The sequence below is a fragment of the Harpegnathos saltator genome, unplaced genomic scaffold, assembly GCF_003227715.2.
Source record: "Harpegnathos saltator strain DR-91 unplaced genomic scaffold, Hsal_v8.6 scaffold659, whole genome shotgun sequence".
Classification (NCBI taxonomy): domain Eukaryota; kingdom Metazoa; phylum Arthropoda; class Insecta; order Hymenoptera; family Formicidae; genus Harpegnathos; species Harpegnathos saltator.
Genome location: NW_020230492.1, coordinates 887,894 through 913,599, shown reverse-complemented (window position 1 = coordinate 913,599; position 25,706 = coordinate 887,894). Strand labels below are relative to the sequence as shown.

General features: G+C 41.5%; 4 protein-coding genes across 9 annotated transcripts; 2 read left to right on the top strand and 2 right to left on the bottom strand.

Moving 5' to 3' along the window:
- Window positions 1-669: 669 nt before the first annotated feature.
- Window positions 670-4,681, bottom strand: LOC105185105 (zinc finger protein 250). 4 transcript variants are annotated; one of them, XM_025304926.1, is made up of 4 exons: window positions 3,422-4,681; window positions 2,337-3,244; window positions 1,685-1,844; window positions 670-1,632 (listed from the first exon to the last, which is right to left on the bottom strand). In XM_025304926.1, the coding sequence occupies exons 1-4, from the start codon at window positions 3,722-3,724 to the stop codon at window positions 910-912; spliced, it is 2,094 nt and encodes a 697-aa protein (XP_025160711.1). In that variant the 5' UTR covers window positions 3,725-4,681; the 3' UTR covers window positions 670-909. The 4 variants fall into 4 exon arrangements, with proteins under 4 accessions (XP_025160711.1, XP_025160713.1, XP_025160712.1 ...); XM_025304928.1 differs by having other exon boundaries at window positions 2,337-3,837; window positions 3,876-4,040; XM_025304927.1 differs by having other exon boundaries at window positions 671-1,632; window positions 2,337-3,707; window positions 3,876-4,681.
- A 9,545-nt stretch (window positions 4,682-14,226) lies between these two features.
- LOC105185106 (uncharacterized) lies at window positions 14,227-20,874 on the top strand. Of its 3 annotated transcripts, none has more exons than XM_025304976.1 (6): window positions 14,227-14,759; window positions 14,860-15,127; window positions 15,963-16,196; window positions 18,126-18,461; window positions 18,835-19,152; window positions 19,701-20,874. In XM_025304976.1, the coding sequence occupies exons 2-6, from the start codon at window positions 15,111-15,113 to the stop codon at window positions 19,891-19,893; spliced, it is 1,098 nt and encodes a 365-aa protein (XP_025160761.1). In that variant the 5' UTR covers window positions 14,227-14,759; window positions 14,860-15,110; the 3' UTR covers window positions 19,894-20,874. The 3 variants fall into 3 exon arrangements, with proteins under 3 accessions (XP_025160761.1, XP_011142655.2, XP_011142656.2); XM_011144354.3 differs by having other exon boundaries at window positions 14,277-14,295; XM_011144353.3 differs by having other exon boundaries at window positions 14,227-15,127.
- A 682-nt stretch (window positions 20,875-21,556) lies between these two features.
- Ogg1 (8-oxoguanine DNA glycosylase) lies at window positions 21,557-22,994 on the top strand. Its single transcript, XM_011144360.3, has 3 exons — window positions 21,557-21,801; window positions 21,979-22,284; window positions 22,383-22,994. Exons 1-3 carry the CDS (start codon window positions 21,674-21,676, stop codon window positions 22,975-22,977), a joined length of 1,029 nt encoding a protein of 342 aa, XP_011142662.1. The 5' UTR covers window positions 21,557-21,673; the 3' UTR covers window positions 22,978-22,994.
- A 255-nt stretch (window positions 22,995-23,249) lies between these two features.
- Window positions 23,250-24,767, bottom strand: LOC105185109 (SPRY domain-containing SOCS box protein 3). The gene is made up of 5 exons (XM_019842295.2): window positions 24,452-24,767; window positions 24,141-24,355; window positions 23,837-24,065; window positions 23,541-23,768; window positions 23,250-23,435 (listed from the first exon to the last, which is right to left on the bottom strand). Exons 1-5 carry the CDS (start codon window positions 24,495-24,497, stop codon window positions 23,290-23,292), a joined length of 864 nt encoding a protein of 287 aa, XP_019697854.1. The 5' UTR covers window positions 24,498-24,767; the 3' UTR covers window positions 23,250-23,289.
- Window positions 24,768-25,706: the final 939 nt, after the last annotated feature.

The window sequence follows — 25,706 nt, the reverse complement described above, 5'->3', positions numbered from 1 at the left end:
TGATTTTTTTTTTTCACGGAAAACATTTACATCCATCTAATGATATTTAGATCTTACAAAACCGGATTTTTTCTTACGTATTATTTCTAAAAGTTAACAAACGATTGGCTCGCATCGTTCAACGTAAGAATAAATCACGTGGTGCTAAAACGTTGTCTCGAACAGATCTAAGTTTTTAAAATGCTTTATAAATGCGCAATGTCTGCCACCCTCTCCCTCCTCACCGAATCCTCTCCGCGGAATTGTTCCTTCCCGGTATTGTTCACACGCCAACATGTTCCTCTCGATTACCCTCGCACGAAATACATTGAGAAGGATCACGACAAAGCAGCGGTCATACACGGCGGACTTGTTTTTTTTCTTTTTCTTTTTTCTTCTTATCTGGATTTATTCAATATGTGTTTCCTTATAAAGTGATGTCCTACTGAATAAAAGTAAAAGATCACCAAAGAAAAGAAAACAATAGTTAATATGTTCATTAAAATTCTTCTTCTTGTTAAGGCAACTAATTTGTTTAGTCTCATTTTACATGTCTAGAGTAAATATATATATATATATATATTTCTTGTGTGTGTATATATATATATTTATATGTATATTTATATATTTATATATTTATATGTATATTTGTATATTTATAAAGTATATGTAAAACACTAATATATGATTAATTTTATTGTTACAAGCCTTACATATAATTAGAATATAGTATGTATACTTTTTTTTTTATATATATATATACTCTTGTAATAAAATTGATTATTTCGTACTCAAATCTAGAGATAATAAATATATCTAATGTGTATTGTTAGTACAAGTAAAGTGCGTGCAGAGGGTGGCAGCAGGGTGCGCATTTGGGAGTGCTATTGTTGTTGCAGGGACTCTCCAGTCCCCTGTCTTTATACCGTCTCACATGGTGACATTCAGCTGTATCGCTTTAGAGTCTACGGGACATGCTTGTTGTTGTTGCGTTTGTTGCTGCTGCTGTTGTTGCTGCTGCTGCTGCTGCTGTTGCTGCTGCTGCTGCTGCTGTTGCACTTGTTGTTGCACTTGCTGCTGTATCGCCTGCAGTTGCATCGTCTTCGTATCGACGGTGCACGATTGCTGCTGCTGCGGCTGCTGTTGCGGTTGCTGCTGCTGCTGCTGTGGCTGCTGCGACTGCTGTTGCACTTGTTGCTGCACCTGCTGCTGCTGCTGCGACTGCTGTTGCACTTGTTGCTGCACCTGCTGCTGCGCTTGCTGCTGCTGCGCCTGTTGCTGTTGCGCCTGTTGCTGCTGCGCTTGTTGCTGCTGCTGTGCCTGTTGAGCAGCGGCTTGGGCAGCTTGTCTCTGCTGTTGTCTAAGTATACTGGGCGGTGGGTCCATATGCTGACGCTGATGCAGCAGCAGGTGATTCTTCTGGAAGAAAGCTTTGCCGCACTTGTCGCACACGTGGGATCTTATGTGGCAGCTGCCGTCCGTATGACGTCGTTGATGCTGCGATAAGCCATGCTTCTGTGCGAAACCGCGACCGCAGTCGGGGCAGATATGCGGCTTAGGTTTCGGTCCTGTACCCACCGGTGGTGACGTTTGCGTCGCGCCGTGCATATGACTGACGCCGGGCGTTCCAATCGGACCGTTCATCTGTAAATACTTAATTTATAACTTACATGTTTTATACTCCGTAGGCGCATTTAGTCGTTACCTGATGAGTTCCTGGAGTATTCGGAGTGAGAAAGTGCCCTGGGGTTTGCTGAAAAGCTGCTGCCAAACCGCACAAGTCTGTCACGAGTGTGCGGTCGCCAGAATGTAACCTCAAGTGTAGAGTCAGAGCTTCTCGATTCGAAAATTCGAGTCCGCATTCCCTGAAAGGGGAGAAATAGAGAGAATGATCATTCGACGACGACGGTCGATGTTTGACACTCGTTTCGAGAGAATGTCCATACTCGACTATACTGTGCAATACGAATGCACTTTGATGAATAATCTGGATTCTTTAAATCGGAAGCTATAATGAGAGAGCCGTAGAGAGAGAGAGAGAGAGAGAGAGAGAGTAGTCCCGCGGTCCGCGGTCCGCGGCTTGATTTCATACATCGCGCGATGACTCGTCTTTAGCTCGTGATATGTGGCCACGTGCGGTACTTACAATAGGATATGTTTTCATTACCATACCATATTCATCGTACAGCTTGATATCAGTATGATGACAATATTGATCTGCCGACTCGACGGATTAACCAACAAGGTTAATGTGAAGATAGAAAATAGCCAGGACCGATTTATACGGCTCGATTATAGCGTCTCAACAGCGAGATTGAGATACAAGCTGACATATCTCCGCGTAGGATATATCTCACCTGCACGTGAGAGATTTCTCGTCGGTATTTGCACTGTTATTGTGAATCTTGGAGTGAGTGACCAGGTCTGCCTTCCGAGGGAATGCCTCTCCACAAACGGTGCAAGCAAAGGGCGTCTCGCCGGTATGTAAACGCATATGAGCTAAGAGTGTTCGCTTTTGCAGAAACTCCTTCCCACAAACAGTACACGAGTGCGGATTCCTGCCGTGCAGACGACCGTGATTGACCAGCTCGAACTTCCTCTGGAAAGTCGCGCCGCAATCATGGCAGACGAACGGGTGTAGACTGCCATGGAAGCGCGAGTGCATCGTAAGGTGATCCTTTTGCGAGAATGACTCGCCACATTCCTCGCAAACGTAAGGTCTTTCTCCCGAATGAAATTTACTGTGCGTAACCAAGTGACGTTTCAGAGGGAATGCTCTGCCACATTCCTGACAGACGAACGGCCGTTCCCGCGTGTGCACGCGAGTATGCGTTACAAGATGATGCTTCAGTGTGAAAGACTTTTTACATTCGCGACATTGGTACGGTCTCTCGGCGCTGTGGAGCAGTAAATGCGTATGAAGACAATGTTTGTGCGCGAAACTTTTGCCACAATGGGCGCAAATGTGAGGTCGTTCCCCGGTGTGTACTCTCGCGTGTGTCGTAAGATGATGCTTCAGCAAGAAAGACTTGCCACACTCTGTACAGGAATACGGCCGTTCCTTCGGCACGCGGACTTGACTCCCCATATCCTGTTGCTGCTTGACCTTGGTCTCAATCTGCGTTGTATTCACATGTGTGAGAACATGTCCAAAGTGAGCGGTACTGTCTGTCTGGTTCGTTGTCACATTATTCGCAGCATTGGCTTGATTAGACGCAGCGGCTGCTCTCTTCATTAAGATTTCATTGCACTCTTCTGCTGTAAGCTGCAACGGTCCAAGGGGTGTCATGAAGTGCTTACTCATGGCGTGCTTGTCGGCGGTTGTAAAAACTAGGGTGTTTGGGAATAAGGTAGGTGCGGGTGTAGGATGTGGCGAGTCGCAGTTACAGCCTCCTTTGTCACACGGTAATGAAAAGACATCGTGATGCTTTTTAGTACGAACATGAGTGCCATGGGTTTGATTGTGTGCTCCACCAGTATGGCCGTGATGCGTAGTAGGTGTTTGCTGACAACTGTCATTCATTGTGAACATTGGACGACGATGCGTGGTAGCGGCAACCTTGGTTGGCTTGATATCGACCTGTATCTTCTGACTTGATCCCTGGTCTTGATTATTGTTGACAGCATAACTGATGTTTGTCGTGAGGTCGTTCTGGGCATTCTCTCTGGTCTCTGTCCCTGGTCCGCTGAAGGACCAAGCGTATCCACCAAATCCTGCGCTCGCATTGCTAGGAGCGGTACACATATTCGTAAGAGTTGTAATGGATGGGTTAGCCTGGCTAGACGCGGTATTTGCAGACCGCTCTGTACTAGTCAGCGCATTTTCCGCACCAACCCTTTCCACTACAACAAACTGATCTGTGGGAAATATTTTGAGAGATTCCAAGTAAACGTACCCGTCACACTCCAGTATCTCGGTATCGGCCGCCAAATGGGAATATCATATCTGCGCCAAGAGTGGCGCGGTGTAAAACGAAATCCCGTGTTCGCGTTCGTCCAAGGAGCTTGCCAGGAGCTACGCGCCTCAGGGCCACATAATACGGAGAGCCAATGTGACGATGTTTAATATCTCGCGCGGGTCATATGCAGCATGGAGCGTGGACGCGAGGCACGCAATGTGCTCCCTTCAGCGGCTCCGCTGTCCGCTGCCGATCCCGCGATATGCGAGACCAGCGAGACTAGTCTCGGGTGAAGGTGAAGCGAATGCCGGAAAAATATCGAAGCAGGCGGCGAATGCCTCTGCCGTCGCTCCTGCGATTCTGAGTCTCCTGAGCGTTTGCGTAAATACAGGAGTCGCTTTCGTATTGTTGCCGCGCCACTGTGCACCAATAGAAAAAAACACACCGTTCGTTACTCAATGACTTTTCTATGTGTTGGAGACCGTGAGTGAATCTCCGTTTCGGTCTTCGGACCCGCGGCGTCCACGACTCTTTCAGGCAACCTCCACCTTCTTCCCGCGGCACTCCCGCACTCTCGCTCACAGTCCGTCCACTTTTTCCGCGCTTCGCGCTCTCGAGACTATATTCTCACTCGGACGCACGCACCGTCGATGGTCATTAATTTTAAATAATTGCATATTTTATTGTTCATACAAAATAGCCTCACATATCGGCCATTTTATTTGTAAACTACCAAAAAACAATGTTGCCAATGCACGCGGATTTTTGGAGGGAGCATAGCTCTCGATAGCGTCGCCGAGTGTTTCCATGATGGCAGCACTTTTGGCGTCTATGCGACATCTCAGCCATGACTCATGCGCATATAAGAGCGGACTCTCTGAAGTGAGTCCGCAGCGTCTAACGGAGAATTTACACTGCTTCTGACATTCAACCTGCGACGACTCGATGGTCACTAGGAGATTTCACTTTTTAGCTTTTCTAGCTAGGACAAATTCTTCTATCCGCTCGGACATTGTATATACATTGTATATATATATATATATATATCGGCCGGTCCTTCCCGTAAGGGACGTGTATGTGAAACGTGGTCTATAGTGTGGTCTACAATGGCCGCGAGCAGTAAGAAGTAAGCGTGAACAGTAAGAAATGGACCAACCACAGTTGATTATTTTTGTCATAATCGACTGTGATTGGTTTATTTCTTACCGCTTACGCTTACTTCTTACTGCTTACGGCCATTGTAGACCACGCTTATAATGACAGTAAGCAGTAAGAAGTAAGCGTAAGCGGTAAGAAATAAACCAATCACAGTCGATTATGACAAAAATAATCAACTGTGGTTGGTCCACTTCTTACTGTTCACGCTTACTTCTTACTGCTTACGGCCATTGTAGACCACGCTTGAAGGTCATTCTACAATACGTGTCGTAAGTTGTAAGTCGTAAGAATTGGCGAATCATAGTCGATTATTACAAAAATAATCGGCTATAATTGGTCAGTTCTTACGGCTTACAACTTACGACACGTATTGTAGAATGACCTTAACACGCACTACTATCGGAATATCGAAACCACGAGGCATATAGAAGAATGCGATAAGCGAATCGCGTCAATCACAGTCGAGAATTATCGATGACGTAGACTATAAATTGAAAGTTTCATTGTAATTGGTTGAAACGTTTAACGTTCAAGTTTGTGTGGCGTTGAACTCTATACAATATCGAAATGCTCACTCAAATGGAGAAATGGTATAAAAGTGAGACAGAAAAATAAAATGGACAGACATATGCACACACATCTCACTCTGGTTTTCTCACTTGCTATATTTTCGATGAATTCTATACACTGAATTGTACAGAGTGTCCGATAATTAGCTGCCAACCCGAAATGTGAAGATAAATTGGGTTAAGCTGAAAAGAAAAGTAAAATACAATTTTGCAAGAACTCGATAATTATTGCGATTTTTGCAAAATTATATTTTACTTTTCTTTTCAGCTTAACCCAATCTACCTTCACACTTCGGGTTGGCAGCTAACTACCGGACACCCTGTATACTCACTCAAATAATAAACAGGTAAGAAACGAAGCAGGAGAAAGGGGAAGACATAATTGAAATCTATCCTTTTCTTTTCAAGCCGGAAGCTGTATTAAGCGATACATAAGCAGTAAAGATATGTGTTAGTATTGTAATCAAGTTTGTTGGGTACAGTAAAGCTGAGACTTGCAATAAGAACCTGCGACTGTGTTTACACAGTAACATTAATCCGATTTTGTAATAATCGTAATTAGCGAGCTCTTGCATTTAATTGGAGTATATTTTTAGATCTAAAAGAATATCTAATGCTAATCGAATGCATAAAATCACTAATTACGGTGATTACTGAATCAAATTAAAGCTGCCGCATAAACGTAGTCATTGGAAACTGTTTTAGAAAACAATAAAAAGAAGACAAAAAATAGAAAAATGTGAGTGTGTGTGTGTGTGTGCGCGCATACGTGTATGCTCCTTTAAATGCTCTACGCATCTTTATTGGCTATGGAGCATCTGCAAGATGAATCCAAGCTGATCTCAAATAATGGACTATGAATATGGCCTTAGCGCGCACTGATGCGCACTGAGGTGCACATCGGCCGAATTCGCTATTAATTAGACACCGAGTTGGAATAGTCAATATACAGGGTACCGCAAAAATAATGTTCGTCAATTAGAAATCAGGTGTCTATGTGTTATGAGCACGCATATTCTTCATTCGCCTTTCGGTATTCGACAACCTAAAACATATCTAACTAACATTAAAACATATCGAATTATCATATATGCGAATCCTTTGCAAACGTATTACTGATTGTTGCACATCGATTTGGTCACTGTCATCAGTCTTGCCGCGAAGTTTCCTCAATCTTCGACCGATTAAACTCTTCATAGAATATCCCAACTGATTAAAAATTTAACGAAAACGGATATTATTCCTATTGCTCGAAACAAGAAATCTACTAGCCACTCGTACGCTGAGAGTCGCTGTTATCAAACAGATCCAATAGCACGGAAGTTTGTCGATTACAAGATGCATTGAGTCCCCAAACAGTCGAATACAACATATTTTTATGATCAACTTTGTAATGTATACATAATACTAATGATTCCTTGAAAGTACGAATACAAATCCGAGGAGCATGTTCTTGGATCATCCGTAAGAATATGACAACGTTCTGGCGACATAATAACGTGATTATGCGTGATGTGCGTCACTAAGGAATAACGTCGGAATTCGTGATAAAATGCACGAACAAGCTCATGATCGATGAAACACAGAGATATCGAAGATGGACGTCAGCACTGGCGATTACGACGACCGTTTTCGTCATTTATGACCGGTATCTGGCGAATTATGAGACATGGAGGTCCTCTCTAAGTGATACGGGGATAGAAACAGTTTCATCTCGGACGGGTGGTCATCGTTGGTATGGTTGCGCGAACTCAGCAACTGATAAGCAAGCTCGATCGTTAATGGCCCGGCATCGCAGCTTGGCAAAAAGCCAGTGCGTGCTATTAGAATGAGATCTTGTAATCGCTCACTCCATCTTTCGTTCATTTCGCAGTTCGGTCTTTGCAGCTTTGTACTATTGTGTATGTGTGTGTGTGTGTGTGTGTGTGTGTGTGTGTGTGTGTGCGCGCGTATGTGTGTATGTATGTGTGCATGCGTGTATGCTAAACTACATTGCTTACTGCCCATATATATACATCGGCAAATAGAAATACACATTACATATCTTACATATTATATATTACAATATCTCGGACGTGCATACACTGAGAAAAAATTGTATTAAAATTAAACAAATCTTTGTTCGAATACCACTGTGAATACATTTGTTTAAATTAAGCAATTATTTCCTAAAATTGAAGAAAAAAGTTTACATTCAGAGAACCTCTGTATATTTCATTTTAAAAATTAGTCGCTTAATTTGAATAAATTTATTCACAGTCGTATTCGAACAAAGATTTGTTTTATTTTAATACAATTCTTTCTCGGCGCACACATATACATATGTAACGCACATTATGGACTATGAGGCGTATCTTTTTTCTCCCCTTTTCCCAACTCCCCCCTCCCCCCCCATGCATAATACGATATATTTGTATTCTAAAAATATTCAAACACTTGTATTTAATATACATCCACCTTTGCACAACTATCACTTTTAATGAGACTCGAGGGTAGAAAAGCGATTATCGCGCGGAACGCGCACTGTCTCTTTTATCTATAAACGCGATTCATGTATGTTCGATTCGTAATTAAAGCATTTATAACGACAGACCAGTATCTGTACAGTAGCAGCAACAGATTATTATTGTTGCTGCAGATTATTCATGTAGCGATTCGCCAAGGTTTGTTTCGTCGCGCGATACTTTCGATTCTGACGATCGAGTGTTACGAATCATCAACGAAGGATGTCTTCTCTATGGTCGTTTCCTTTTTTTCATCTTTTCCCTCTTTTTTCTTTTTCTCCTTTTTTTTTTTTTACAAGAAAGAACCGGCGTGTAGAAGCGGGATAGAGGCACGAATCCTGAGGCAGTGGACCGTGAATGCGATACCAGCTTCATCGTGCGTCAGTGTAGGGGAGGTGCCGTCAAACAACCGTTCGTCGATCGTCCCTTCTCGGTACATTCGCGTACGACCCATCCCTGGTTTCATCCTTCTCGCGTCAGCAGCGGGGTGATTTGTACGTATCAATTACGTCTTTCCATTCCAAAGGGACCGCCGTGCGGCCGATGACGTCGCTATTTCTCCTACTCACGATCCAACTTTGTGCAGATATTAAAATGTGTGGACAGGTCGTAGCCGCGTGTGTGCGTGTGCGTGCCCCACATTTGTACAATTATCTTCCGCACGTTCTACAAGAAAAACCTGGCATATGGTAATTTGTTGTCATCCACGATGCACGATGTTCGACATCCGACGCGAAAATCGCGTTACCGTATAGACACTACCGAAATTGCATCGCGTACATCAGTACTCCCAAAAGCACTTTAGCGATACACGCTTGCTGCGTAGCACTCGTTTGAAAATCTACTCGCTTGGGACATTGGCGACGTTTTTTTCTATTCTCGAGAGCCGAGTAACGTTGTCTCTCCTTTGATCTGGCGAACGTGGCAGCTTTTAAGCTTTTGGAAGTGGTGGACAGATGGTTATGATAATAATAATTTGATCTTTGGTCTGGGACGTCCTGGCTCCTTTCTACTACGCGCGTCTGCGCCCCAATACAGCATCCAACACACACACACACACACACACGCGCGCGCGCGCGCGCGCGACGTTGGCTACGTGAGGCTGACTCTTAGGGTCGATTGTAGACAATACGAGCGGATGGAGTTTCTTCGAAATCGATCGAGAATTAATCCAGCGCTATCGCGTCTTGCAACTGTTGTCCCATTGTCTCATCGCAAAGCCAAGTGAAGGAAGAGAGATGCGGATAAATTACTAGAACAGGACTCTTTTCTCTCTCCCTTCTCCATGCTTCTTCGTAGATTTTCAGCATCTCTTCGTAGATCGTAACGCCTACTCGTGTTTTTCTTTCTTTCTCTCTTACACTCTTCTTTCGCCATTTCCCCCTTGTATTTAATTTACTATTTTATATTTAATTATTTTATATTTATTAATTTATATTTAATCCTCCTTACGTATAATTTGGCTTAAACTAAATCAAACTGGTTGAAATATATATATTGAGAATAATTTAATCAAATCTCTCTCTCTCTCTCTCTCTCTCTCTCTCTCTCTTCAAAGTTAATCAACCGATATTGTTCACTTTGTAGGTTGTCGTCGCGTACGAAAAGCGTGTACGTGAGATCGGTGTATCATGGAAAGGGGCGTCATGCATCATGACTCGCGCGACGTTGGCTAGTAGGAGGGTGTCATTCGCCACTATCCATACACACCACTATCGTTTCCTTCGGTTCCAGCCGCTATTGACTTTATAGTCGATACAACGGATGTCATAAAATCAATTGGTGACGAATCCTGCTGGAATTGCGAGCAACCGTATACGTTGCGCGCGCGGATTTGTGTATACACTTGGTGAATTTCGTTCAACCCCGTGTATTCCTAAAGCGTCCAAATGATAGAGCAACTTGCGGCTGAAACAAATTGCCAGCAGACGCAGACCGAGAAAAGTCTCAACTTGTATCCAGGACAACCAATAGACGGAAACTCGATTATGAGAAATGATGTCATTGACATCGCGATCAAAATTCACTCGTCCCACATTAAAACTCGTTTGAGATAGCTGAGAATAATTGACCAAACGTAGAAATGTTCTATGGAACTTTTCTGCTCCTGCATTCCAATTTCCGTGTAAATGGAATAACTGCTTTACTTTCGATATTATCGGTCATACATGCAAAAGTCAGGTAAATAAAGGTGAAAAAGGAAGGTAAATACGTGCCATGTGCGAACTATAATACCTAATTTATCTTAAACGAAACGTGCTCGGCGAGAGAGAAAGGGATCACTTTTAGCTTCTTGCAGAATGTCCCTCGTTACATTTTTCTATGGTTAATGTTTATCGCTTAAAACGCATTGTTTCACGTGAACTACACAGCTGCACCCTTCCCTTCCAACGCCTCGAAACCACTTGTGGTTTCAACTACCTTCGACGATCCTTGCTGGTGCCAAGTTCCAAGTGTGGCGAGAATTATGTAATTATTGCGCGACAATTGCCGCGGAAACGGTGGTTGCCTGAATGCCTCGAGTGTCTCGAAAGCAACCCTAAAAGGGGGTCAACTCGACGACTCACCGGCTCGCCGACGAGATCCCACCGCGCGAATGCAGTAGGCCGTTCCGAGACTCGTCTACGCACAGTTCCGAACTGCGTTATCATCAGCCGACACTCGAAATGCGCGTTAAAAATGTGCAAATCTACATCGGATGAACAAACAAATCCAAGCTTCCTTAATATCTCGCACGTTACGTTTCCAACATCTTCGATCATGTTCGATGTTCGAAGTCCTTTCGAGGAAAATGTTTTGTCTGATGCGCGAACATCGACAAGCACTGTTTCAAAGCGAATGTTCGACGACATTCGTCGTAGGGATGCCGATTTTAAACCGATTTGATCGAAGATCGATTAATCGGAGCCTAAAAGATCGATTTCAATTTCAATTTTCTGGAACTGAATCGATTCAAGGATCGATCTGTAAATTCTGAAAATCGCCAACACGATTTTTTCAGTTTCTACTAGTAATATAGTTTCTTTTTTAATTCTTTTTAGTTGTAATATTTGAACTCACTTAATGGCTGCACGATGCACATTATGTTGCCGATTTAGGCCGATGTCCCATGGGCGAAAATATCCAGCGGAACGGAATGCGTGAACCAATCACAGCCATTCCATGTAATAGTATATATTATATACATATATATATGCATATAATAGTAAACGTGATTTCTTATTTAATAACGTTTAAAAACCCTTGATTGATGTTTAATCAAACTAATTAAATCCTTAGCATAAAGATTTAAAGATCTTTTTCTATCTTGTTGTGGTCACACACACAACACAACCATAAGAGTACCATCTGTTTAATTTCTTTAATTCGTATTAAACTTTATATGAATTACACGAGGTCTACTTTAGAATGTAGAAATTTGACAGATATTATACTTTAATGAGTGGTTCACTTTACATGCATACCGATTCAAATCGATTTTCTGAAATCAATTCCTTACAAACCGACTTTTTAAAGATCGACTTTCTTCTTCGTGATTCGAATCGGTCTTTAAATTCGATCTGTTTGAAAAAAAAATCGGCATCCCTAGTTCGTCGTGTTGCGGCGTGTACGACGCGAGATGTTGTCAGTTTTCCGACATTGCAAATCGGTTCTCTCGAACACAAAGTTTGCTCCACGCTTACAGTTACACCGCTTTCAGGATTACGCATATAAAAGGCAATAGCTCGTCCGCGAACTCTCTCAAAAGCCGAACAATTGCGTACGCCAAGAACTACCTCCTCCTCTCTCATTCACAGATTCTCGCTTCGCTCCGCCTTGTCTCGCGTCGCGCCACGTCATGTCGCGTCGCGTCGCGTCGCGTCGCGTCGGCTCGATCACATAGCCCTTTTCTTCTCTTATACCTCCTTCCGCCTCGTACTCTTCTCCAGACCGCCTGCACCTTTTCGTCCTCCACTAGCGCCGAGTCGTAACTACGAGGGCTACAATAGATGGAAACTGTTGCCGCCTTTTCTCCGCCAGCTGTTCCCTTATCGCCAAGTAATTTCGGCCACGTTGATTTCATCAGCATAAAATTGTCGAATGGTAAACCGCAAGGTTACGAATCTTCTACGGTGACGTTACGTAAAGTCAACAGCGCGCGACAGTCGGTAATTAAATATGCGCCATATGTATATGTCAACATACCGAGCTTTATCATCCGCAAAGATTCTTGGTTAATGTTCCTCAACGTTCCTTACACGTAGAAAAATTTTAGTCGTAACCGTAAGGTCGTAAGTAGACTGACTGGTACTATCAGGTAGTATCTTTCTTCGACAACTTCCGTAAAGCATATTCATTGCTCAGGTGAAACGAAAATTCTCGTACATAACGCATTTTTCGAAATTTTCCAACGTAAAAAGTAAAAGTAACACAAGTAAAAGCAACTGTAGAAACCGACGTTTGTGAACATGATACAGATTACAGATTCGTCCGCGCGACACACAGGGACAAAGGTTTATCGCGTGTCTCGCGCGAAAAGCGACCTTTGGCCGCGCGCCAATCGTGGTACGATGTTTTGAAATTTGCAGCCAACGACAAGAACTGGTTTTCTCGCATGGTCTTACATAATTTATCATCATCGAGCGACTCGTGTCAATGTGACGTCACTTAGTATGATAATAATAAAAGCAATGAGGAAATAAAGAAGTTATACAGTCAATATCGAAATTAGCTTCGATATATGTACATACATATATACATATACATGTGCGTGTGTGTGTGTGTGTGTGTATGTATGAGAGAGAGAGAGAGAGTTCAATATAGTAATCTTCAATATAATTTACCGCTGTTTATTATCTTTATCTTTATTATTAGCATTATATATAACGCAAAAAACAATTATTAAATAATTATTAAACAATTATTAAATAATTACATTAGTTGATTCTAAATTGAATCGCATATTTTTCCACAGACATATTCTCCAAATGATTTGACATCATTATTTCCTGATAAAAATTTTATTAAACTTCATTTCTCTCTCTCTCTCTCTCTCTTTCTCTATTTACCTATCTATCCATCTATCTATTTATCTATCTAAATATTTTTAAATTACATTCTATATATCGCCAAGTGCACGCATATTTCGCAATAAATATGAAAAAGATCGCGCGCAACCTACTCTTCTCCCTCTTTCTTTTACTCTTTCCGCGAATGTTTGTATCCTTTACTGCAATTGACTACATATGTTTACAGCAAAATGTGAAACATCAGTAATCGCGCGCAGTAACGAATAATAGTGGATACGATAGCGATACCGAAGCACCGTCATTTACCACAGTCGTTCGCCGAAAGAAATCGACGGCGACTACGGGCTGACCGCCAAAGAGAGAAGAGAGTAAGTTGCGGTTAAGATACAAAGAAGACTATCCGAAGAGAGAGATTAGATCCCAGGTTGAGTAGGTGGGATTGGATTTGGCAGGCGCGCGGCTCGTTGGTGGTAGATGGTGGTGATGCGAAGGAGTAGGATAAGAAGAAGGGGGAGAACAGAGGGTGGAGTTTGGTTGGTGTCCGAATAGTGGGGTGGTAGCAGGGGACTGCGGAAGGGAAAACTAGAGTAGGATAGAGCGTAAGAGAGTGCACGAGGTAAAATAGGGAGGATAGAGAGTGGAGAAGAGTGTGTGTGTGTGTGTGTGTGTGTGTGTGTGTGTGTGCGCGTGTGTGTGTGTGTGTTGTGTGTGTGTGTGTGTGTGTGTGTGTGTGTGTGTGTGTGTGTGTGTGTGTGTGTGTGTGGGTGGGTGTGTGTGTGTGTGTGCGTGCGTGCGTGTGTGTGTGTGTGTGTGTGTGTGTGGGTGTGTGGGTGTGGGTGTGTGTGTGTGTGCGTGCGTGTGTGTGTGTGTGTGTGTGTGTGTGCGTATGTGTGTAGAGTATAGAATGGAGAAGAAAAGAGACGAGACGAGACGAGATGAGAGTGAGTGAGTGAGAGAGTGTGAGAGAATGTGTGTGTGTATGTGTGTATGAGAGAGAGAGAGAGAGAGAGAGAGGAGAGAGAGAGAGAAGAGAGAAACCGTAAGTGACAGAACGGTGGTGGTATAGGTGAATTGGACAACCGAACCACCCGCCGAACTGTCGGCGGTATTTAAGGGAGAGCCGCGAGCGTAGCGCGCCAGTTAGCACACGGCCGGTTGCTGTTAGCCTTGCGAACTAGTGTGTTTGTCGGAACGTCACGTTGAATCGTGTTGTGTCGTGTATCGCGTCATTTTACCTCATCTCGACTCATTTTAGCTCGTATCATCTCATCTTACGTCATTCACCTCTTCTCTCCTCACCTCATCTCACCTCATCTCATCTCACCTGTCCTCTCCTCACGTCACATCACGTCACGTCACATATTGTCACGCCGAGTATATAAATATCGAGTATCAGTGTCTCTGTATCTGTGTATGTGTGTGTGTGTGTGTGTGTGTATGTGTGTGTGTGTGTGTGTACGCTATTATGTAGTGAATTAAAAAAACAGCAAAAAAAAGAGAAAAATAGGAAGCAAAAAGCGCGAAACTATTCGAGCCAAATAACCACGTGACCCGACCGTTCACCGGATCGCTGTTTGTCCTTTTGCTTCGTCCTTTCGCGTTTTTAACAGTCTGCCGTGATATCTTATCTGCAATTGACACGTTTGTAACATTGTAGTTTCGCTGCATGTTGATAACGCATTTTATCCGTCGCGGAATCTCCATTTTGCAAACGTTCGCAGATTTTTGTCTTACTTTGCAGAAAAATTGGAAAAGTTAAAATTTATATATCACGAAACGTTTCAATCACTAACTTTCACGCTCGAAAGACAGTCGTGTGAACGCGTAAATGCAAAATTAATCGATAAGAATTTACGAAAAGAATTACAAGTTCTTGTTTCAATTTGACGACGTTATGTGAGTGAGAAGGGAACAGACACATATGGCATTACTCGAATCCATCGTGCTCCAAGATCGAGAGAGTTTAACATTTCGAAATCTTGGACGGTACAGATGAGTGTATCAAAGAGGTACGTTCAATATTCACTTCAGAATCCAATTTTAAGATTGGGACTTTTTTTTATTCACAACGCGCAACAAGATGCGTTAAAAAAGTAGAGAAATGTACGTAAAATATCCAACTGTCTTCAAGTTCCAATTGAAAGAAGAATAATCTCGTTTTTTTACTTGAGAAATTTATGATATTAATGTAAAGAAAAAAGAATTAAATACTCACACACGTACCAGAAATGTCTTCTAAAAATTTTCCAAATTTCCTTTTCAGCGGTAATAGAATGATAAGCCATCGCTTCAACAGCTTCTCCATTTGTTGCATTAAATACTGTAGTGAGATTGTGAATATCGTATTAAAATCGTACTATGTAAAACTTTTGCAGGTTAAATAATTGTTCATTTTGGAATTTAATCGCCAAAATAAGTTTGACTAAACGGGTTGTGTAGTTGAAAAATTCTTTCTCCGTCCGCAAATGAGGCGCTTTTTTCAAACTCAACATTATCGGCTTTACTGTTACTAATGGAGCTTTTAATGATTTGTTTGAACAATTCGCTTGCTAAACGCGAACATTTTTTGGCTCTATCGAGATTTATACGCTATTATAGTGTGCACATAATGAATTACCACATCTGTGTACGAAATTAGCATCTTGTATAATTTTTCTACTTTTCTACGCAAGAAAAAAAGAGCGACGAGGGGATTCTTCAGAAATACATGCATAATCTCAAAAAGGAAAATTTTTATCATATAGCATCAATGTATACAAAAAATGTAGTGTTCTATGACATGTAATGAAAATATATTACGCAAATGGGGAATGGAGTCTCATGTTTGAGGATTTTTTCACACAGGTACCTCATGCTACTGTTGCTGTTAGCATTAGGGTTGACTTTCATGCAACCGTGTACCGGAATTTCGCCACGAGAAGGTACATATTTCGCACGATCGACGAACGTTTCATCCAAATTCATCGGAACGTCTTCCAGTCATAGTATATCGGTCATCAGGATCTTGTCAGATGGACGATTGGAACGAATCATTCGGTGGCCCGGAGTCTGCGCCAAAGAGACTGTCGTTAATTGGGGGTGGGCATAACTATCTTCATATTTTGATACACAACTGGTTTAACCATAAATATAGATATATTATATAAAGTTTTAATTCTTCCCTATATAAGGACGAAAGTAAATTTTATTTCGTCCAGGATAATGTTTGCACCTATATGTATCGGAATAGAGAGAGAGAGAGAGAGAGAGAGAGAAAGAGAGAGAGAGAGGAGAGGGGAGAGAGGAAGGGATAATTTGCATACAAAGTATTTGTACATTTGATGGTACATTCGTATATAGGTGTACATAGGTGTACACGCGCACACATGCACATGTATATATTTTTTTGTACGTAAAACATTTTTCACACGACATATCAAATAAAGTATAGTGGTTATGCAAGATACATTTGTCAACTTGAATCGGCAATCGGTCAAGGAGATCGGCCGGATGATCTGAAGAATTCCGTGTACGCTTTCCGCTGAGATCTCAACTTTGCAAAGAAGTTACTTCCATCCCTTAATATTTACGTACGGAAGGTTCTTTCTCGAACAAGTGTCGAGCAAGTGTGTTATCGTAGCAAGCAAGACTACACGCAAGTAGGAACAACCTCTTGTCTATCCTCTTTGTTAGAATAACATTTCCTCGGATATAGGCAAATCTCTCTTCCTATCCCTTTCGTTTTCCTCCGAGCATAGCCGGGGGAGGATCGAAGCTCGAGAACTCAGTTGGCGAACGAGAAAACAATGCCGCCTTTCACTATTGCCAATATATGTGGGAGCTTAGCTACTACATATATGTATACATTTATAGCATCGGTTAGCTCTTTCAAATGCCACACATCGTCCCGAAGAACGTGTACCGTTAATACAGCCTGGTGAAACGGTCTTTGTTTCTGAAATTCTCGTCAGCCGTACCAAGTTTCACATACAAATACAATAATACAATAATAACGCTATGTTTTGGCGTTTGTGTGTGAAATGTGTAAAAAAAGACAAAGTTTGAACAAGCGATATTTGCATACTCCAAATTTCCTCCCTTCTTTTATCAGCTCTGTATACATAGCTTACGAGACAAAAAAGGACACAGAGAAAAGGAACAATCATTTTCCTCTATTTGATAGCTGCACGTACATACAGAGAGAGAGAGAGAGAGAGAGAGAGAGAGAGAGAGAGAGAGAAATGAAAAAAGGGAACACAGGAGAGTATTCGTTGACACGTAACCGCAAAGCCAACCAAGCTCTTAAGCCGAAAAGCGACGAGTCAAGTAAGCAAGGATTAGGTTCTGCGAACGAACGCTGCGAACGAGCGAATGTTTCTCGCGGAACACTCTACGTAGGGACCGGATTGGCCCCTTGTGCCGGACCTAAACGTAAACCTAAACCTAGTTCGATATCACTGCCCCGTTTTAGCCTCCTAGGTGGGACTCATCTGCCGATGCTCTCACGAGGATAGCACGGAATACCACGACCGCGAAGCGTCACTTTGCACTTAAACGCGGGACGAAAGCTCTTTTACCGTCGTAAGAGAGAGAGAGAGAGAGAGAGAGAGAGAGAGATTCCGATTCGACGTGTCGCGTGAATAATTTATTACGGCGAGAAATCATTTTCATACTTTTTTTTCACACTAGTCACGCCAACGAGAATGAATGAATGAAATCGCGAAAAAGGTGGATAGAAAAATCGACATGGATAGATTCGTAGAGAGTGTCAGTTTGAAACAAAACGTTAGAGCGAGGGGGAGAGAGAGAGAGAGAGAGAGAGAGTCGGGGAGAGAGAGAGAGAGAGAAACCGACGCCACTTGGAGTCACACGGACTCGATTCCGTGAATGAAAGTGATGTATTCGGTCGATTCATCTGTACTGGGGTTTACGAACGTACATGGATGAATCGGCCGATGGATGTAATGTCGAACAGCGCGGTGCGATGTAACAATAAGACTATAATAACGCTTAATCTCTCGCATGCAGAGACAGGAATATAACGCTGCGACAGGTCTGGCTTGAAGAGCCGAGCAGAAGGCTGCAATTGATATACGCTGGTGAGACTTTGGCCGATTGCATCGACGAGAGACTCGTACGGTGGAACGACAGCGAGTGTTTACCTAGCTCGCGCAGCGCCTATTACTACGAGTACGATGACGGTGACAAAGTGTCGATCGAGGTGTTCCAGCTGGACAAGGAGGAGGCCGCTTCGAGGATACCCCGTGACCTCCTCTGGCTGCTGTCGACGTCGGAGCTCGATCGTTTGTGCTACCGTGCGAAAATGCGTGTACGGGGTCAAGTTGTGGAGCAACGTCGACATAGGTACGAATCATATTCGTCGATCGTGATCGCACGCCGAGTCTCTCGAGTGTTCTCTTGACTCGACGAGAGGGAGAGAAAGAGAGGAAGGATCTCGATTGACAACCGCTGTTAATTACCGCTAATTGCCGCTTCTTTTACAATCGCATTTCTTCGCACTCTTGCGTACACCCTTGCGAGTCGCGAATCAATTTATGTATCTGTGATGTTACACGACGCGACTACCAGGAAACACACTTCAAAGTATATATTCTCCTTCGGTTCCCTCCTTGCCATTGAGTCAAGATAGTAGAGGGAATAAAGGTTGAGAGCTTGAGATACAACAGTGCCGGGAACAGCCGTGTCTATTGAGAGATAAACTTGCTTCATGATGCAGGAAATACGCGAGATCGGCAAACGCTACGACAAACGATCGAAGTTATCGGAAGCAAAGCCGGGGCCGGGGCCGGGGCCGGGGCCGGAGCCGGAGTCGGAATCGGACTCGAAGAGATCTATTCATGATACCAGGGACGCAATGGTGCGGCCGCGGTCACCGTGCTACCAAATACACCAATCTAGGCGGCTTTGGCGTGGCTGACGCCTGTTGCCGAAAACACGATACGGCTTGTCCTCTTTTCATACCGGCATTCGAAACGCGTTACGGCTTTTTCAACTGGGGAATTTCGAGCATGATGCATTGCGCCTGCGACGAACGGTGAGTAGCGCCGGTGAGACCGGGGGTGGCTCTTATTTGTAAAAAATATCGTACGCGATGTTTCATCAATGGGGCAATTTAATTGGGGCTAAGAATCGTGATATCTGAAAGTGACGTTCGCATGAAATATCGTATGCGACAATTTTCAAGAATACGAGCCCGGTGCCCTTATTCTCGAAAATTTGTGAACAAATATCGTATACGATATTTCATCAATGGGACAATTTAATTAGCTGAGATATCTAGTAACATTCATGAAATATCATATGCGATGTTTTATTGAAGAATACACGGCCTCAGCGAGATCGATCGCGATTGGTAGAAAATCAATATATTGGAGAATTTTTGCAATACCGACTCTCAGATACGGTAAACGTTGATCGTGAATGCCATTGGTCGCGTATTCGTTGCGATGTTATTTCTGAGCGAATAACGTTCATGATATATACGACGTTTATCGTATTCGAGAAACGGTATTGCAAAAAATTCTCTTATCCCTATTATCTGGCCCGTCTCCTATCCGCTGTTGTATGTTTCCTGCTTTACAGATTTCGCACGTGTCTGAAGATGGCTGGCACTGCGTCGGCGGATTTTATTGGCAAAATCTTCTTCGACGTACTTCAAACCAAGTGCTTCGTTTTGAAAACGCAAAAGATATGCTTGAAGCGAAATTGGTGGGGTGAATGCGCACGTCACGAATACCGAAAGCAAGCCTACATACGAGATAACGTTCCTTACTAAAATCAAAGACGCGCATACTGTATCTTCTTCCGGAGATGTGTGTCAATAGTAATTCTCAGGGATGTATTCTAATTTGTGGCATACTTGTGAATATGTCAAAAAGATCGAAAGAAGGTCGAAAGAAAAGGTCACGCGACGGCGATTATTCAATCGAGATGTTGCATCGTCGAAAATGCAATCTTATAATGACTGACAATATCTTCGCGATATCTCCGACATATAAGCTCAGATAATGCCTACGTAGGTACGTCGAGAGTGCTTTCTTGCACACGCTCTCTCCCTCTTTGTCTTCTTCCTTATTTCTCCTTTGTCCCGAAACAGATTCCTAATACTTTACTTATTATTATACGTGAGAGAATCATCGGAGAGAAAGCTGGAACTGACAAAACCTTAGAGTTTGCGAACCAAGTAACGACACTTTGTAAATATATTACAAAACTGATTTTCGCTTGTACATTTTCTCTTTCGTTCCTAATCGCAAAAAAGCGAACGTACAACGTAAGTATCGATGAGCCTTATACGCGTAATTTAGAATTGACGTGTGCGTGCGTGCGTGCGTGCGTGCGTGTGTGCACGCGCGCACACATGTATGTAACACTTGAATTTGATAGAATTTGTTAACTTTTACACATCGTTGGTGTACTCTCTAGTTGAACAGTATCAGCTCCACATAGTTATTACAAGAAATATCTGTGCTTTTCGTATCTTTTCACGACGTTTTATATCATATTAGAGAAACGATAGAGAATGGCGACTTGCTCAGGCTCCTGTTTGTTGATATACCTCATACCTAATTTTTGAACATGAAATGATTGTACAATGCGTGTGAAACATAGTCTCGCGGATATCGAACATATTGAGAATGTTATAAAAACGGCATAAAATGTCGGCATAAAATGTCCGATGATAAATTACTATTACTTAATGTATTTACACTTACCAAGCAAGTCTCATATAGAACAAAATTTAGACGAATACAATCGAAATAATTTTTTCTTTTCTCAAGAGTTTATCTAGACTGTTATCGACTGTTATACGTATATATACATATATATGTAACGTCGTTTTTCTTTTTATTTTTTTCTTAGCACGACTCAAGGATATTTTTTACAGAAGACACTGCTCAAAGATAAGTCGTTAAATTCAATTGGATTAACTTGTACATTGATTTTTATTTCAACATCAAATCAAATAGCGTCTCTTCAGTTTTTTAATATTTTTTTTAAATAATTGAAAAGTGCGATGCTTGTATATCATGTATCTCTGTATTGTAACATAACTGGAACATAACTGGAAAAGATTATAGTTGTAAGGCATTAGCGCAAAAAACGAAAATAAGATCTTCACAAATCAAGAACATCCTGATACGAGCACACTAGCATATTCTTATTGTACATATGTTTGACAGTAAAGTAGTAATTTCATACTTGATAGAAGAAAAAACTCTGTCCCTTCCTAACCTTTTTTTATTGAAACAGTCTCTGCCATATTTGTACCGTAAGGTAGTGTATAGCATCTTACATGTCTATCTCACGCGTGACTTACATGAATGGAAAACAGGCTACGTTTATGAGCTCACATCCCGCGCAAAGTAGTATCCCCACCGCTCGTTGTCCAGTAACCATCATCCTGTGTTTATCGTACGAAGCGCCACCTTCACCCCACATGAATCTTGAAAGCGACAGCGCTGCCAACACTCGCACGTTGCAAGAATTTGTTCCATGAGTCTGTTCCGGAGCCTCCCTGCGCCTTTTGCGCATTAAACACGCGCCGAAATTGAATGAATCGGCTCGCGAGAAGTTACTCAATAGTGCATATGTTCGAAACAAAAGTGAAACAGGGTAGTATACCCTGTCCGCCGACGGAATTAAATCTGGCTCTCACATTGCACGGTGGTCAAAGTTTCAGGTAACACTTGACGCGATTCTCGAACTTGAATGTGCACATGTATTGGGATGCATAACCAAAGACAGCAACAACGTATTATTATTGTCAGCAATTTTAAAATTCTTTACTAACAATAATTACTTGTCGCTCTTTTCGTTCCGTTTCAGAATGTAAATTTTTTACCTCATGATATTTCAGGTGGACGGATTGTGATGCTGGATATAGAGGAGTATTTGACGGTTGCGTCTGGACTTTGTCCCAAAACAAAACACATCTACTGTACGCTGTACAGGGACGATTAAAGGATTCTACTGATTATGACAATGTTTTGTCCGAATACTTGAGCCTATCGATTTCGTTGCAGGAACAGTACAAGAGGTGGACAGCAGTGGACATGTATTTTCAAAAGTGCTTAAATGGGAATAATGCCGTTCGAATTTTGCAGCAAGATGTTGTAGAAACTTTATTCTCGTTTATATGTAGTTCCAATAATAATGTAATGAGGTATATTTGTTTCTATACGTACATACACATTTTCACTCGCTCATTTATGCACCCTATAGAATGCACAAGTGTGCAAATATATTGCATTTCTCTCACAGGATATCAAGCATGGTTGAAAAATTGTGCCTGTTATTTGGCCAAAAAATATGCTCGGTCGAAAATAAGGAATATTATGATTTCCCAGCGATAGAATCACTGAAAGAGAAGAACACAGAAAATATACTGAAGAGAGAGAAATTTGGCTATCGTGCTGGATACATTGCCAATGCAGCGGCGCATCTGTCAAGATTAGGTGGAAAGAATTGGCTTCTGAGTTTACAAAGAAAGAATAATATTTCTTATTGTACAGCTAGAGAACAACTGATGACTCTGCCAGGAATTGGTCCTAAAGTTGCCGATTGCATATGTTTGATGTCATTGGGGCATTTGGATGCTATACCTGTAGATACTCATATTTTTCAAATAGCACGGACAAATTATTTGCCACATTTAAAAGAGCAGAAGACGGTCACATCAAGGATTCACACTGAGATCAGTGACTATTTACGAGAATTATGGGGCCCACTGGCTGGATGGGCGCAGGCTATTGTATTTTCTGTTAAAATCAATGCCAAATCCAAGTTGATTAAGAAACGAAAATGTACAAAAGATACAAACAAAAATTCAGTGTCCCGAAAAACTAAAAAGATGTAGTTGGGAATCTTTCAATTTTTTACAACTGAAAGATATGTATGTGTGTGATATATTAAATCTGTACATATATATTTATACATACCAAGGCAGATTTATAACATCCGACAAATCCTCTTCAACAGTGTCTCATTTGATCGCTGTTTATTCAGATTTTATTTTTTTCTCCTTACTCAATATAGCCAAGTAACAAGAACACAAATATATGTTAAAATTATCTTAAGTTTATATAAAAATTGAGCACATTGTACGATTTGTATACAGAAACATAACTTCATGATATTGGCAGGATTTTTTCTTTTTTTTTTTTTATAATCATTTTAATGACTCATTGCACGATGAAGAGATAAATGTGAATTTATTGTTAATTCGCTTTCTTTTCCTTCCAAGTCCTATAAGAGCATAATCGAAATCATCCAAGATAACATGCTCTGTGAGCAAATTTATATCCTCGTCGTAATCTGTGCAAAAAGAGTACACAGTTATCTCAATTGTTCCTTTTGTTTGATGACTTTGCAAATACACATGTAAAAGACACAGAGAACAAAATCAGTTGAGAAAGTTACCAATATGTTTCTGCAGAATATCAGCAAAGATATTTTGACAAAGATGACGTAAACCAGGAAATGTTTTCGATAGATACATCCGCTGCAGAGGTGACAAGATTGCTAAGCATGTAGTCTGCAGAGATACAGGTATTGAACAGCTGTAAGTCAACTTCATTACACATTGAGCCATTGTAGAGCTTATTAGTGGATAAAGTGTAACATTGTTCAACCTTGTAAAAGCAATACCTACAAAATAATAAAATTACAATATAAGAGATTTTGATGAGAGACCTAGGATGGGTATCCTGGCTTACCTAAAGGTTTTCGATTAAGAAAAAATTGTAACGTTCCACTCCAAGTGTCAAGGTGTACTCCTATTAAACTACCTTGACCAAAAGTGGTTCCGTACTTATGGGTCTGACCATCATGCTGTAAGTATCCCTTATATGAAAAACCCCAAGATTCTCGATCTCGCCCAAGCAAAGCGCAAAAGATCTCACCTGCATTATTAATTTCTGCACTTGCAGTTCCCACACCGACCATCTAAAGAAACAATGGGAATAGTGTACATGTTACAATTAAGTTAAGTTGCAGAGTAACTGATATAAGCAAACTTACCACATCTGTGCCATATATTTGCGTTACCATCAAAATCTCCCAGAAATGGTGTCTCCCATTCTCCAGTGGTTTGTTACCCCTTACCACTGCTGTACCAGTACTATATACAGGATGAAATTTGACATTCAAATTATATTCCGACAATCTAATTGACGAAGACGAGAGTTTTTCATCCCATGTCCATTCGTGCTTCGTTGAGAAAAAATCTGAAGAATCTGAAGAAATAAACACAAAGTTCGAAAAGGAATAGTGAGTGAAGAAGAAAAAGCACAGCAATAATAAAATCACCCGATATTAAAGCGATAACCTACTGCTCTCAGTCTCTCCATATTGATCCTTTGTAGCGGTTAAATCCATATTATCTTTTTCCAAAGATTATACTCGGCTGAAAGTCTAGCCTCTCTCTCTTGATCACTTTGCTATATATACGTCATATTGACGATGACATTTTTAAGTCGCTAACGCGAGTCGATATCAAATGCCAATTCGTCTTTTTTGTATCGCTCGTAACAGCCAAATCGCTAAAAAACATCCGATATCATTGGTTTGTTGTCAAGAATCGTCAAGTGTATGAATGCATACGCGATGTATCCTATCATAGGGTGCGTTCAGCGGAGAAAACCGCTCAGTGAGCAATTAGTAACTATTGGTCCTTACTGTTAGATCCTTACATTCAGACCAATAACGTTGACGAATTACTCAACAGTTGTGGAACTGTTGAGTGTCGTGAACGCACCCATAGACAACATTTACACGGCTTCTAACTTCGACTTAGGCCCAGTTGCACCAACATTATTTTGGTTTCAAGTGAGACTTAAACATAAGTCTATCTTTATCTTTCTTACTAAATAAATAAAGACAGAGATATATTTAAGTCTCACTTAAAACCAAAATAATGTTGGTGCAACTGGGCCTTAGTAACTACCGTAGTTAGTGCAGTCTCGAATTCGATTAGAGTATATTTTTAGATCCAAAAGAATATATCAATCGAATCAAAGAATTCACTAACTACGGTTGTTACTAATCCGGATTAACCTTGCCGTGTAAACGTAGTTATAGACGTGAGTTGCATTCCGATATTCACGCCAGTATTGAAAATACATAGTTTGTATCATATATACTACAGATCTTCAGTGCTGGCAATGAACATCGGAACGCAACCCTTAGCTCTGTTCTTTTCCTCTGCACCGCTGCACTAGTGCAATAAGCTCGAGTGAGACAAGTATATATTTGTCTCACTTTAACTTATTGCACCAGTGCAGCAGTGCAGAAAAAAAGAACAGACCACCAGTGATGACAAGTCGTGGGAAAAGTCGCGCACGCGCACTGAGCAAACGCTGTGGTAGTTTCACGGACATATATATTTGAAGGTATCGTTAGGTCCCCACTATGAAAGAAATCTGAAGGAAATTATAGGGAACGAAAAAAGCTTCTGTTCAATAAATATAATATAGTTTATATATGAATAATAAAAGATAATAAAACTTATTAATTTTTTTACATCTGCAGCCAATATATTATATTTATTATTCCTGTTGCACTTATTATCACAGTTCTTTCTTAATT

Excerpts from the sequence above, each read along its gene's own strand:
- LOC105185106 (XM_025304976.1), top strand. Across the intron at positions 16,197-18,125 it reads GAGACTGTCGTTAATTGGGG|AGACAGGAATATAACGCTGC; the intron begins GTGGGCATAACT and ends TCTCGCATGCAG. Across the intron at positions 18,462-18,834 it reads GTGGAGCAACGTCGACATAG|GAAATACGCGAGATCGGCAA; the intron begins GTACGAATCATA and ends TTCATGATGCAG.
- Ogg1 (XM_011144360.3), top strand. The coding sequence starts at position 21,674 with ATGAATCGGCTCGCGAGAAGTTACTCAATAGTGCATATGTTCGAAACA. Across the intron at positions 21,802-21,978 it reads CACGGTGGTCAAAGTTTCAG|GTGGACGGATTGTGATGCTG; the intron begins GTAACACTTGAC and ends ATGATATTTCAG. Across the intron at positions 22,285-22,382 it reads TCCAATAATAATGTAATGAG|GATATCAAGCATGGTTGAAA; the intron begins GTATATTTGTTT and ends TTTCTCTCACAG.
- LOC105185109 (XM_019842295.2), bottom strand. The coding sequence starts at position 24,497 with ATGGATTTAACCGCTACAAAGGATCAATATGGAGAGACTGAGAGCA. Across the intron at positions 24,356-24,451 it reads ATATGGAGAGACTGAGAGCA|ATTCTTCAGATTTTTTCTCA; the intron begins GTAGGTTATCGC and ends TTATTTCTTCAG. Across the intron at positions 24,066-24,140 it reads AAATATATGGCACAGATGTG|ATGGTCGGTGTGGGAACTGC; the intron begins GTAAGTTTGCTT and ends TTGTTTCTTTAG.
- LOC105185105 (XM_025304928.1), bottom strand. The coding sequence starts at position 3,724 with ATGTGTACCGCTCCTAGCAATGCGAGCGCAGGATTTGGTGGATACGCT. Across the intron at positions 1,845-2,336 it reads GAGAAATCTCTCACGTGCAG|GGAATGCGGACTCGAATTTT; the intron begins GTGAGATATATC and ends CTCCCCTTTCAG. Across the intron at positions 1,633-1,684 it reads ATACTCCAGGAACTCATCAG|TATTTACAGATGAACGGTCC; the intron begins GTAACGACTAAA and ends TTATAAATTAAG.